Here is a 14,985-nt window from a genome sequence, read left to right on the forward strand (position 1 = left end):
ATGCTCTTTGCTAGTGACACAGTTGAAAACAACCTTCGCGCAGAGGACTGCGTGAATAACAGCTGGCTGTGGGAACTTCAATAGACCTCGACTAATGCTGTCAATCAGCACATAGTCACTTTCTTCTAGCTCTCGTTCCGGGAGTTAATAAATCGTAGCAATGATTGCATGGTTTGCGCGAGCTGCGTGTGCACAGTAGCCGGCAATGTAGACCAGTGCTGCCATGTCCTGCCGGGGCTTGTTTAATTCAGTACTGGTGAAGCGAATGTCATACTTCTTGACTGTCTCCTCAGCATTAGGCTCGTTTTCATCCTGATTCGATGATTCAGGCATGTCTGACAGAATCAATGTGTTTTGCGCGCGGATCTTTGCCTCATCCTCAAACACTTGTGTTATCGATACGTTACACAATGCAGTCCACTTATAACGATACCACATATAACGATATATCAGTTGTAACGATGAGTCGACTTAACAGTATCAACTTGTGCATGAGGGCTATGAGAGAAAAAAAACATAACTATCAGTTATTAACCGCATATCGGATATAACGATTGAAATTTTGCTTCTGGGCGGCGTTTTCATGCAGAATAATGGTTAAATGTGCGTTCCTGAGTTGCCCTTAACCGATACGGGGCGAAAAGTTTGCCTATGCGAGTTCGGGCCGAATACAAAAGCCACGGAGGGCATCACAAGTCAGCGCAGCGTGCACAAGATGGCGCCAGCTGCTTCGCGCCGCCGGCGGTCGTCCGAGCGTCCATAGAAGAGCAGGGGAGGGGAAAAAAAACATGACCTGTCTCTCTCTCTCTCTATCTCAGCAATCGTGGAAATGCACCGCGGAAGCGTAGAGGGAGGTGTGCCTACAAAGCGCAAAGCTGCGTCTCTCGAGACGAAACTGCAAATTTTACAAGATTAGAAGCAGTACGAGCTCGCGCATTCCATAATATTGACTATTATGAAAACCGGGAGTGCCACGATCATGAAGGCTAGAAACAGTGGCCATGCCGATCAACGGAAAAGGTGGCCTTTGTGCGCCAGGATGAAACCCCCGTGGGCGAAACAAATACGTTGGAAGCCGCTGACATTACCGAACTCTAGGAACATGTCGCTACTGATGATGAAATAGGTGGTGCTTCGAAGGAAGAGTTGCTGAGTGCAAATAATGCTGCCTCGTTCTGTGAAGAGATCTACGACGGGGCAATTGTTGTCGTGACAGACAGCGGCGTTGTACGAAGGAGGCGACAACAGCGACGGCAGTAACGACGAGATTGACAATGGCCAGTCTTTCACACCGACCCCGATGTTCAACCAAAGTGCAATTTCATCGATCGAGTTGTTCATTGATTTCATGCACACTAAATTATTGCCGCTAGTGTTCGCGCAGCAGCTGGATGCGATGCACACAGCGTTGTGAATCCGATACTTTTGGAAAAGCAAGTGCAGATTTCTATTTAGGCGCGCCGAACGATTGAGGTGCCATTTAGAGGTATAAATAAACGTTTTGTTCTTCACAGCCTACTTTCTACGTCGACATCTTATTGCAAGTGGCAAATTTGGATGTAGCGATGATCGGTGATAATGATGGGATTTTTCGTTCTTCTTGATATCGTTATAAGTGGACTGTGCTGTAATGCGAACCATATAGCTGCCTATATCTCCCAAAGCGAGCCTCAAGTGAGTCGGTTTGGAATTTGCCGAGGAGTACGTATCTTAAGTCAAGTTCTTCCAAACAATAGCTAGACACCTCGATCAGGGCATACAGTGAAATCTTGATATGACGAACTTCAGGGGACTGCAGTAAATGTTTTGTTATTCTGAAAAGTTGTTATAGTGAAAGCCGTAAAATTAATCATTCCGCCCATTAACCCATCAGTTCCTAAGTTGTCATTATATAAGCTATCCACGAAAACGTGGCTGTTGGCTCTCAGCCCGCGCTGTTGCTATTTGCCATAGATTCCGGCCCCACGCACTATCGAAGCACCGTGTAAGAAGAGGGACAAGCTCAAAACAGACGCTGACGCCGAGAAAACTACCGGCAAAAAGGAAGCTCCATGTCGCCTCCAAAGCGCAATGTTTCTTGTTTGTTTGTCGCATTCGTTGCCATGGACACCGCAACTGTCTTGCTCGAGGCGGGCACCTGAATATTTCACTGCACAAGCGTTCGTAGATGACACGGCCTGGAAAGTACGAAGTGTGACCGCGTGGCAACCCCTCAAGTACGGAGGTTACACTTCTCCGTGTTTGTAGCTAGTACGGCCACAGAAAGAAGGGTGAAAGAAGACGTGCCTCCGTTGCTAGGCAACACTTGTCTGGGCGGAGCATGCGCTCGCAAAACCTGATGTGTCGTCACCTCAGCTAGTGTTTGAACAGTCCTGCGCGTGACAATCGCCACTTCGGGACCTCTTCAGAAAAAACGGGTCGCCTGACTGTTCAGCTGACACATTGTTACTTTTTACCTCGGAACGAAAAAGCGGAAGTCGAGAGCTGAAATATTTTGCGGTGGTGCCCGACCCGATGCGGCCTTCTTGCCTCGTTGGTCCCGCTGCTCTACTGAGCTGCGCTGTTGGAATATCCATCCACGCAGGGCCTTTGGGCGCACTGCATCGCTGTAGAGCGCCAGGGCGCCGTCCTAAACTAGGAACGGACCCATTGCAACACGTGCCGGCGTGTCATCTACCATCCTTAAAAAGGCGTGCGTAAAAGAACCTGAGTGCGCGCGGGCAACAGCCATTTTCCTTGTGACATGCCGCTGTCACCGATTCGCGTGATTGTCGCGGTGCTTTCGAGGCTTCTTTTGGAACTTGTGGAGGGATTATTGTGAGCGATTGGCTTTTCAAGAAGCGGCTGCCCCGCTGTCCGACGCGCCGATGCTGCGTGCCAGCGCACTTTTTTTTTTTTTTTCCTTAGGCGCCGTCTCGGGCTTTCCGAACCCATGCACCATGGCATCTGCCTCTTGTGCCTTTTCGTCTGGTAGCCTCCCATTTCGGCTGCCCTGACAGGATACACGGAAAACTAAGAATCACCAGATTTTGGGATACTAGTTCGTAGTACTGGGGCGTTGTTAATATGACACGGAAACTGAATAACGATCATTATTCTGAAATGTTCCGGTACTCTGAAGTTCGTAGTACTGAAATATTTTTACATTGAAACTATAAGAAGTCAGCGTGGGATTTCTGAAAGGTTTGTTAATCTGAAAAGTTTGTTATAGTGGAGTTCGTAGTAACAAGATTTTACTGTGTGTAGTTAGCCGTAAAGCAGTGTGGGTCTGTTGTCAGAGCGCCTATTTGCATGCACCTGTCCTTCCAGGCATCAAGCCAGCTAACAAACTTGTCCAGGTACTGCAGCTGCTCGCTGGCGGTTTTACGCACTAGCTCTTGCCAGACATCCTTCAGCCTGCAGCCTTTCCGAGTTTTCATATTCACGATGCTCCACCACTTTACAATTAAATCAATGAAATTTGCTGTCCCGTCGGCAAGGACCAAATGTAAAGTTTCACCTTGAACTCTTAAAGCAGACGACACAAAGCTGTTAAAAATATTGAGAGCGAGCTTAACGTTTTGGCGCTCTAGGTTGCTTGGGTTCAGTGCCTTGTAGGTCAGCCCACGAGCAACTTTCAAGACGCTATTTTGTTTGGCTTCATCCAGTTTTCGTAACGTAGTGAATGATGCACCCTCCAGCCTTTTGTTCTGCTCGTCGTAAGAGTCAAAATAAGGGTAATAAAGGCACTTGTCAGAATTTTTCTGGTTAAGCCAGTTATTTCGAATGAATTTCAGTAAATGTACTCTGTCGACAATACGAAATAAAGTTTCTTTGGATTTGCTGGATGAGGCTACATACTTTCGTGATTGTTGCCTCCTGCAAACAATGACATTCCCTTTCTGTTAATTGAATTATTATCTGTTATTACTGCCACGACGTGAAGGTTAGCATCTTCAAGACTGATTATTACTTTTCCGAGGACCTTATGTAATTCTTCTGCTGTGATTTTAGACACTGGTAAGATATGTGCTACATCTTTGAATGATGACAATAAACTCTGAACCATAAAATGATACGCTGTTTTAGCTGGTTCAGAGCTCCTGTTAATCTGCCTGCCTTATAGTCAAAGAATTGTTGCAAGTGTATTTCATCAAGCATTAATGTGACATTTTTTTCATGTTGCTTTAATAGGCTTGCACGTCTTGTCATGTACCTTAGGAACCCTTTTTCATTTTGTTCCTTCAAAGGACTCGCATCATGAGCAGCACATACTTGTTCGATTGTCGAAGTGTGATGCAATACTATGTTACCAATGCTTCGCAAAAAGTTATACCCATGGGGTGAAATAGTGTAAAATACACTTGACAGAACTAATAGTTGTTCTACTGTTGTGCTAATATTCGAATTTTCGAATAGTAGTTTCGAATATTACACTATTCGATATTCGCTTCAAGAGCAGTTGTAATATTCGTGCTTTTAGATGTGTTGGCAAACGGTCGCGAGTTCGTTTACTGTCTAATAATCAGATCCACTGGCAGCTGTAGCTATCACCGCGGCAACGCTAGGCCTACCTACTTCGACGTTCGTTACCAAGTTTCTTGCTGTTCGGTGCCGTGTTTTAATTGAAACAGCTCGCCGCTGTTGGCGAACTGAACTGGCGCCGACACTCCGCCTTTGTGATCCTCGCCAATGGCTTCGAAGCTCGGAAAGCACGCCGCATAGTGTAATGCCAGTTCCCGAAAGTCAGCTTCGCCTCAGTACAGTAGCATTACGCGGTGAAACATACCAAGAGTGGGAAGGGGCAATTGTCACAGGACACAGTATGTATTCACCCGCCGTTTCCTGTCTCAGTATGAGCACCAATACGCCTAATAAGTGTACTGCCAGGTCTTTAAAGCTATTTGGGACGTGCCTGTGGCGATTTGAGCCCTTGAGAGCAGTAAAAGGCATGCATTTATGTTTTCGGACTGCCCGATTTTTCGGTCTTTGACTATATTAATTGTAGTAGTTTCATCAACTCTGTTTTTACAATGGGCAAAAGAAACCGAGCAACGAGCTCCAGAAATGCAGGTATACGTTGGCGTCATCTTTGCCAAGTTTGGCGCCCTGTTTGCCAGCACTATTTTCTCACTACCTCCGCGTCCGACAGTAAGCTAGAAAAAAACGGTTTTGGACCTCTAAAAATTTTCTCATAACCTTCATAATTGCTCAGAAACTTATTTGCGAGAAAACTTATAAACACCGTTTCAAAACATTTAAACTATAATAATCCGAGAAAGCGATGAGTAAATGACATCAACATTCTCAAATGTATTCCAATAAGTAAGTCATACCTGAATTAATTGTGGTCTCATTCTCATAAATTAGTGCACTTAATCATTGCATATTTCCAATAATTATCTTGCATGCGACTTTGTGGCCAAGGTTTTTGAACAGCAACTATTCGATATTGAATTCGAAAATATTCGGCCAAATCATTATTCGCTTCGAATTTGCTTCGAACTCAAAATGCACTATTCGCACAACCCTACTAAATACCTTTTGCTCCTTTTCGTCAGAAGCTGGCACTTCTCTGAGAAAAATTATTGCTTCCACTCTGTCATCATCCAGCAGGTCTCCACTGGAAATGTCATCGACGAAGGAAACCACAAGCTTTAGCGTACCATTCACTTTGTCATACTGTCCAAGTTCACTTCTACGACAATACTTTTCCACGCTGTCCAGGAGTTGCACCAACACACGGAGGTTGTGAATTTCTTCTGAAATTGTAAGCCGTTCATCGGAAGTAAGGCGCGCACCTCCCAAAAACGTGCACTGACATATCTGATGATATGATCACGGAAGAGAGAAGCTTCGGGGCATCCATTGCTGCGATGATGTGAGCAAAGATCACGTGGTTGTCAGAATTCACAGGTGACCAATATTTCTTTGATTGTAGCAGGTGTAGGCGAGACACGATGTCGTCAAGGCAGGTCAACTTGTTTTCGTGTAGCTCTTTCTCGTGTGCCAGCGCGGACTCCTCTAACGCTTTCTGAAGTTGCTTATCTTCTCTACGTTTTTTCTTCATTTCCGGTTCTTCTGTTGAATGGTGAGTGTCCGAGAGGTAGCCAGGGCTGTCCTGAAAAATTGTTGGCAGAGCATCGTGCATGAGTCGCGTCAGATTCATTGTAACTTCGATGGTGCGACTGTCACGATCTGTATATTTTGTTGTCGTGCGGAGATATTCTTCTTTGAAGTGGCGTTCGCATACCTGCACAAAAGACAGATAAAATCCAATTGGTTTAAATGTGAATTGTGGTGGATGTATGCTCATGTAACCAAAAGTAGGCAACGAAAGGTACATAGAAAAAACACAATAGGACAGTTCACATGCCTCTACGTAAAAGGGTGGCGTCCTATCGTAGCAAATTCCGTAGCTAAAGGTCTGCAGCAAAGCACTGCGCTTCGAAAAAAAAATAAAAAATTGCGCTGATGCCTGCGAACACAGAAAATAGAAAATACTGCAATGCCACTTATGTTTGCTCAGGTGAACATTTGCGACTCTAGTAGGCGAAAAATACCGACATGAGAGGCAGCCACTTGCATGTAAGATACTTTGTCACTCGGAGTCAGGCTACACGTCAAAAAGTATGCTCACAAGAAGCTCCCTCCTCACATGTCAACATAGCCTTCTATGTACCACAAGCTTGCAAAGAGTTACACAGTCAAACCTCGTTATAACGAAGTTGTACTTGCATTGAAAAACTTTGTTATATCGAGAATTTCTTTATGTTGAGGTTTCGTCAATTCAGTAGAACTAAGATGGGGAAATAAAAATAGTTCGTTACATCGCGAATTTCGTTAAATCAAGGTTCGTTATATCGAGGTTTGACTGTATATAAATACTACACAAAAAATCTTTGTCATCTCCTGTACACAAATATTTACACGTGACCAACGCAAAAAACGAACACTTACCAGTGGATTCTTAAGCACTGCGATGTCGATGTCGCGCCGCACAGCCTGCTGCCATTTTGATCTCCTCTCTGGATCGCGGGGAAGCTCAGTCGCACTTTTGGCCCATTGTCGTAATTTCCTTTGCAATTTGGTACACAGCAACGTTCCATTCTTCCACATAGGTGGCACACTAGCACAAAAAACAATGATGTTTGGCACAAGATGAACAGCAGCAGCGAAGAATGGCACTTTTGTTTGATTTCCAAGCCAGCGAGGATGTCTCGGCTCAGAAGCATGGAGACGAGGCAGCCACGAGGCGACTAGGCATGCCGTTAACATTGCAACTAGCGCCATCTGACGCAGATCGGCTAAGCCGCGGTGGCTCGCGTTTCTCCACAGGTGGCGTTGGCTCCTCGGATGGGGTGGAGTGACGTCAGACCGTGGCAGAGGAGGAATGCGGGACCTTATTAGTTTAGGTGGTTTTGGCCGTAAGCAGCCGCCGCCGGTGGTGAAGGCCCCCCCCCCCTGTGCATCGCACGCCAGAGAAACTGCATGCTCCCTCCCTCCCTCCCTCGTGCACGCGTGAGATTGAGGCCACGATCGTCGGCTGACCCTCGCAAGTCTGTTGTCAGCCCATGTTGATACGGCAAAAGTACACTTTATATGCCAGATTTTGAAAAAAATTGCTGATAATTTTGAAATGTCAGCTGTAGCCGATAGTCCATTGTAGCGCGGTCTGTTAAAAGCAAATTTTGTTGCATTAAGAAAATAGGCAGAGCAACCTAAGTTTGAAATATGGTCCATTATATCTGAAAGTCTGTTGTATGCGGCTCCGTTGTAACCAGTGTAGACTGTAGTTGCAGTCAGGAATACGATCACTTTTGTGAGATTTCACACGACTCGACAGAGGACCTGGGCACCTCACTTTACACAGCGCAATAAATGGCTTTCGACGCATTCGATGCCAAGACGAGAAATCGTGCGGTAATTGATCGTGAAGGCCTGCTCGCAGCAATTATGTCGGCCACCAGCGGCATTGATGAGTTGGCGTTTTGTCATCATTTGACACGACACGAAAAAGCAGGATATTGGCTACATATACGCATAAAATTTCGTGCTGACATGCTTGAATTCTTTTCAGAAAGTTTGTTTCAGCTGTTGGTGCTTCTCTTCTGCTCCTGTGCTGAAGGAGCTGGGGCTGCGGTTGGCACATGAAGATGCACGCCGCCTGTGACCAGTGAAAAGATCCACACGAAAAATATATTCGTTGATAATAAGAGCAACAAGCTAATGTATGTGTGCCATTACTCGACCAGTGCATTCCTTTAACATCAACGGCCTATAGTTAGAACACATCGGCTTCGAGCTACCACCCAAGCATACGATGGAGAGACGGAGCGAACACGGGCTAGCTGCGATGCCTTTGCTTACTGCAGAAAAAGGGGATATCGCCGCATATACGCAAGAAATGCGAGAAGGGATACCACCAGAGAAAGACAGACAGACAGACCGAAACTTTATTTACATCATTAAGATGGTGATGGGGACGTAGACAAAAAGCCTTTCACAGGCTTGACGAGGGTCTACGCCCCCTACAAAAATCTTGGCTTATACGAGCATAGATAATAACTTTAAAGTGGCCATTTATACAGCAACAACAAAGAACTAAAAAAAAGAAAGAAAAGCATCTTACAACTTGCTTTCTAAGGTTGATTTACACGCAAAAGCAAACAAAAATCGCTCTTCTATAGGGCATTGCATGAATTTAGTAGAGAGGGTAGTCGATAAGAAATCATTTGTCGACCATAATTCGTACGTGTTTTTGGTATAAACCAATCACCAGCGGCTCGGGAATCGTATGTGTACGTTTTATGTTTTAAATTGGATAGCTTAACAAGAAAGGCATTTTGCTTAATGCTAAATTTAAGCAGCACATTATTGTACAATTTTGTTATGGGTATATGTTAAGTGCTTCAAAAATAGGTTTGGAGGGGTCATCGAACGCAGCACTGGCAATGTTGCGTACAGCCTGTTTTTGGATTGTGTATAGTTTGTTAGTGTTGGAAAAAGAAGTTGTGCCCCATACCAGAAAACAATAGTTAATGACAGTAAAACAATGAGTAATATAATAGTTTTTTGATACACCGAGGAAATAAATTTCTGAATTTTGAAAGGATCGCTACCGTTCTTGAAAGTTTTACTGCAACAGAATCAACATGACCATTCCACTGTGGGTGTTCCTCAAAGAGAACACCTAAGCTCTTTACACGAGGTAGAGTTTCTATAACGTCAGATCCTATTTTAAGAACAGTAGCATGAGGTTCAATAACCTTGTTCCGGGGTCTAAACAACACAGCTTTTGTTTTATTAATATTGATGGGGAGCGAATTACATAGGGACCATTGGTGTAATAAGCGTAAACAATCATCAGCCTGGTTTCGAATGTCCGGCAAGCATGAGCCTCTAAAAAATAGGCTCGTATCGTCTGCATATACAACGAAAGTAGGTTTATCAGTAGTGTTAACAATGTCAATAATATAGAAGTTAAAAAGTAGTGGGCCTAATATGCTACCCTGAGGAGCACCTGCGGGAATTGCTTTATTATCCAAATATTGATCATTGACTACTACCTGTTGATGACGGCATGTTAAATAGGATCTTATGAGGTTAAGGAACACACCTCGGAAACCATATATGCGAAGTTTGGCGAGTAATGTATAGTGGTTAATCCTATCGAATGCTTTAGAAAAGTCCACATATATGCCCAATGCTAATTCCTTTTGTTCAAAACAATTTAGAATAAGTTCTTTTTGAGTTAAAAGCGCCGTTTCAGTAGAATGGAATTTTCGACAACCACGCTGGCTGAGTGTTATCAAGTGATGCTTTTCGTAAAAATTTGACATTCGTACATGTATTATTTTTTCTAGACACTTTGAAAATATTGGAAGTATAGATATTGGGTGGTAATTTGCTAAATTATTTCTATCTCCGCCATTAACTACACTCACTCTAGCACTTTGCATACTCTTGGGAAATATACCATCTCTGAAACAGCAATTAAATATGTGAGCTAAGATAGGTAACTAAGCTAAGATAGAAGCTAAGATAGGGAACTAACCGAAAAGGCACCGCGATGTGTGGAAATGAGTGTCTACAACTTCGAGGGCTACGACTTGCATGGAACATGATGCAGGTAGCATGGACGCATGATTAAAAGCGCGGCGCACTGTTCACGACTGGGAAGAAGTCTTCACGGGACACACACATGCACAAAAGAAAGCCTCAAATGGTTTGCCACTGCTCGGATGGCCTCGCAAGGAGGAACGGTGCTTTAGAACCTTGGAAAGATAACGCTAGAACTAATACAATCCGAATGTGACCGTAGCCAGATGGCGGTGCGAGTTAAAGGTCCTCGAGTGCCCGTGTTGCAATCTGTCAAGTCCCCTCAAAGATGGTGGCAAGCGTTCATTGCATCTTTTTGTCGTCTGCTAGCCAGAGAACTTCCAGAGAGCAGCCAGACTGAAATCGTCCTGGCTGGCTCTGGCAGCCCGTGGGTAACCAGAAGAGAAAAATTGAAGAGGGCCAGTGTCTGCGAAGGCAAATGTAGGCCAACCACTTGCCTTTAACCACCTCATGGCTTTCAACTTCATAAGCAGTGTTGAGATCAGCAAACAACAACAATATGAACACACTGATGGCGATACTTCTAAGCCGCGCAGCAGGTTCTGCAATGTGACTGTTTTCAGTGGCAACATGGGGGATCAATGGGGGGGGGGGGGGGGGCAGTGACGAATGAGGTTGCATCGGTGATGAGCCATTCAGACGCTACAAACGTGAAGCTAATACACATAACCCTAAGGTAACTAAATGGTACTGATGTTTCAGAGTATAAGAACTGCAAAAACATAACAAACAGGAATGTATCAATGAGGTTTTACTGTATAATTGACATAGCATGGGCTTTTAGCTCTGCAAAGGTCCTACTCACAAATTAGTAGTATATTTCAGACTGGTGTATGATATAGCAGTTTTTTCCTCTTTAGATTCCCCAGTAGATAGCTTACAGAATTCTGATATTTCTTTTTATTGCCTAAACATGATGCTTCACTTCAAAAAAACATTTTTCTAGTCCGGGAATTTTTGTAAATGTGTTGGTGGTCTGATGAAGGGCTTTTTTCTTACAGGCAGTGTTATTTTTTTGTGTGTGCGACTAACCTGGTCATAATTGGTTCAATTGATGTCGAACACAATCTCTCCATTCTAATGTATTTAAATAGAACTTTCTAAGTTAAAACTACTTAAAAGATAAAATACTGCTTGTTTCTATCATTTAGAGACATGTTCTTTACATTAGCTTCATTATTGGGGACAGAGTCCATAAAGCTGTCAGCACTGACTTCCACTTTGAGTGTAATACTGCAAACACAAAATGCAATTTCAAACTATGCTATGATGGGCAACCAAGTCTTTTTTTTTTTTTTTTTTCACGATGCCTACACCTTTCATTCTTGCAATGGCGTCTTCGTGTCCGAAAAACTGTGAAGCCAGCACCTTTGACTTCATTTATTACTTGCAGGCACCAACGTCTAGCAGCACATCTCCTACTACTGGAGGGGGGGGTCCCTTCAGCACTACGGGCCCTGCACTGCTGACAGCTCAAAGCCCAGTAGTGTTCATGGAGCTTGGACCAGGGTCTATCACCATTGACAGTATTTCTACGGCAGTGATCAACGACCTTCCCACACCCTTGGATCGTATTGTGGATCAGCCTGAGAGCACTATCCCTTCTGCTTCTTCAACAGTTGAGGAGAGTCCCTCTAGCCAGCCTGGTAAGACCAAGCAACTGCACACATCTGGGCTTTGCTACGCTGATTCCTATAGTGCAGTGATCTGCAAGGTTTTTAATAGTGCATTTATGCCTCATTAAGCCTTTCAACTATGCACAATTTTGGCCATGTGTTCCGACTGCAAGCAAGACTGCTCTTGGGATTAGGCCTGTGGCAATATGCTACTTCGACTGTAATGAAGGGACCCCTTATCATGGACTTCGTAACTAGGTTCTGTATGAGGTTGTGGCAGAAAGTTTTTTTTGTCTTCACGCTTCACATGGACACATTCAGTAGAATACATAAAACAAATTTCTATTAGAAATGCTTTTAGTCACACTTGGAATTTTCAGATGGCTGTTGCTGACTGTAACTTTGAGACCTGCTTCTGCAAATGTCCCTATGTATAACTGCTGTGTACTTATAATAAAAATAGATTGATTCTTGTGATGCAGGTTCAGCAAGCTCCCAAACTCGTGCACAAACAACAGGGGCAGCAACAGTGACCACATCATCTGGCACAACCGGCACTCGTGCATCACCAGGGCCATTCAGAGGCCTAGCGCCCCTGAGCTTTCCATTAGGCACAGCCCTTGGGGGTGCACTAGGCAGCTCATTTGATCCTTGCCTTCCATGCAATTCTTTCTGGACACACAGTCAGGGTGGCACAGGCCACCTGGTGGGAAGCGGAGGTAGTACCAGCCAGGGTGCCCGGTCTTCACCACAGGGACCCACGCAGGTAAAACCCCTCATGAGTGTATTTGAATTGGGAGTATGGTTGCTTAGAAGGAGGTACAGTAAAACCTCGGTAATCCGAACTCGGTTAATCCAGAATCTCGAATTATTTGTAGATTGTCCGTGGTCATGAATTTTTTTATGTAAATTAAAACAGGTAATTTAAGCAACCAGCCTGCTGCTTCTCTCTTAACCCTTTGAGGGGTATTGCCATACAGCCGCTGATCTGTCCCAGGTGGTTTTTTGACGTATGTGTATGGCGCCAATCATATGTTTGATATTTTGCACGTATTCAACACCACTGGTTGTTGAGAGGTGCTGCCATCTCTATGGAGTGTCTCAAAGTGATTTTAAATTGTTTCTGCTCACTGGTGCACACAACTCATCTTGTTTACCTCTGGGTGCTTTATCATGTGGTTGTGTGCGCATGGTGTTGGTGTTGTATGGTGTTGCGCTGCTAAGCACGAGGTCGCGGGATTGAATCCCGGCCGCGGCGGCCACATTTGGGTGGGACGAAATGCAAAAACACCCATGTACCATGCACGTTAAAGATTCCCTGGTGGTCAAAATATAATCCGGAGTCCCCCCATTATGGCGTGCCTCATAAGGAAATCATGGTTTTGGCACGTAAAACCCCAGAATTCAATTGCCACCCCGATGCAGCTATATCAAAAATGGCAGTTCGTTCCTGATCCACGCAACTGCGCAATGCGTACATCTCGTGGAGTTACGTAGGTCTGGTCTTGTAAGTTTATAATCGTGTAGCAAAACTTTCTGTGAAATGTAGTGCAACGTAGCAGGCAACTATTGCCATTGTCATCAGGCTCCGTGATGGAAGTGGAAAACCGAAACCTATGCCAAAACCGCAAATAACTGTGCTCATAGTGCGACTGTGTCGAAATATTTAAAGGACTGCATAGCATATACCACGCTAACCATTGTCTTGTTTCCCGTTTCCGAGCTGCACAGTGACTGTTACCAAGAAATCCAGTGGGTTAAAGGTAACACTTTTCAAATATGACCGAAAACAGTGTTCCGAAAAGGCTAATTTTTTTTTAACAGTTGGTTGCCGCTGTATTAGGAACGAGGACATATCATGGCACAACCTGCCGCCAGCACCAGAATGATGTATAAAGTTGGATCACGTGTCGGAGCATCTGGCTTCGGTGCTGTCATGGTTCCTTTGTTTTTCGTCATGCAACAGTGCTTGTTCTTTGTTCTTATTTCAAGGTTTTATTCACTCTGAGAATATCCGAAGTTTCTGGGTCTCACTTTGGCCCAGATTTTGCTCTACATGCTATTGGAGAAACAGAAGGCACTGTAGCTTCTACAGAAGCTTAACGGTGGTTAAACCTCAGCGGAAAATTTTAAAGCGCATATACGTTTATATGAAATAAGTGTCATCCCAAAAGTGAAGAAGTCGAACACTTGAAGCTAGATGTACAAGACTAATGCAGCCAGTCTTGCACGTGGCACAGTGACATATCATAAATCTACAGCCTTTTATTGGTTTGGACATTTGTAGGGATGTTGTCGTCATTGTTCGGGATTTAGTGGTACGTTTATTTTATTGAATTTTCTTACTTGCGGCCAACATGCGCACTCGCCTGTATAGCATTCTTCAGTTCAGTCATGTGTGAAACTACGAAGTGAAATTGGAAGTGGTCGTATTCCTGTTTTTTTTTTTTTTACTTTAAAATGTGTAATTTTATCTCCTGATTATTTTATATAGTAGTTATCATGTTTGCTGGTGTGTTACAATAAGCAACATATGAGTTGGCGCTTCCTGGAACAGTGCAGCAGGACTGTGGCACTCACTGACATCGGCACGTTCGTCTTGTGGGTTGCTAGCACTACTGTTAGTGCAGAGTGGTGACTGCAAAGGACAGTAGCAGCGCCGCTATACCTGTAGTTCACTGTAAAATAACAAATCGGTCACTGGGGACAGCTAAACTCCTTCATTGTACAAGCATATTCGTTGTAGAGGAGTGCATATGAAAAATAGGAATTCAGCTACTACATAATCATTTTGTTGTGGATATAGTTAGATAGTTATTTGTGTGTGCACCTTGCGATATGCACAGCAGAACCTCGGTTCTAGTAGAAGATGGTATAGTTATTGCACTAAAAAGGACTACTATGCGCACGTCTTTATATGCAACTCCTCATGAATGTCTCGTGAATATTGTGCTATTGGAGTCTGCTAAATAATACTCATGTCACTTCGAGAGTTTGGTTGCAGTGATAAAGCTGCTTCCTAAGGTTCTACAGTGATGCAAACCTTGGCAAAGAAATCGGGTACATAGGGATCGCAATAGAAATGTTTGCTGAATTCTTAAAAAATGCAAAATCACTTTCCAAGTTTTACCAAGCATGTCCTAGCTTTGACTATTTCAGCATCCTGTGCTGCTTGCAAGTGTACTTCCATGTGCCTGTGTTAATTGAAGCCATATTTGTGAAACAATGACTAAAGGCTCATGAACTTGGGTGTCTTGTCATGGGGGAA

At 44.1% G+C, this 14,985-nt stretch overlaps 1 protein-coding gene across 2 annotated transcripts in view; it reads left to right on the forward strand.

The window, feature by feature from the left end:
• The window catches only part of LOC119436427 (large proline-rich protein BAG6-like), a 214,342-nt gene that overhangs the window by 104,832 nt on the left and 94,525 nt on the right, over positions 1-14,985 (forward strand). For both annotated transcript variants that reach the window (XM_037703272.2, XM_037703275.2), the window contains exons 14-15: positions 11,495-11,747; positions 12,200-12,483. In XM_037703272.2, the coding sequence (XP_037559200.1) occupies positions 11,495-11,747; positions 12,200-12,483 (537 nt within the window). The remainder of the gene's footprint in view (positions 1-11,494; positions 11,748-12,199; positions 12,484-14,985) is intronic.

Source organism: Dermacentor silvarum, chromosome 1 (assembly GCF_013339745.2).
Source record: "Dermacentor silvarum isolate Dsil-2018 chromosome 1, BIME_Dsil_1.4, whole genome shotgun sequence".
In the NCBI taxonomy this organism is placed as follows: Eukaryota; Metazoa; Arthropoda; class Arachnida; order Ixodida; family Ixodidae; genus Dermacentor; species Dermacentor silvarum.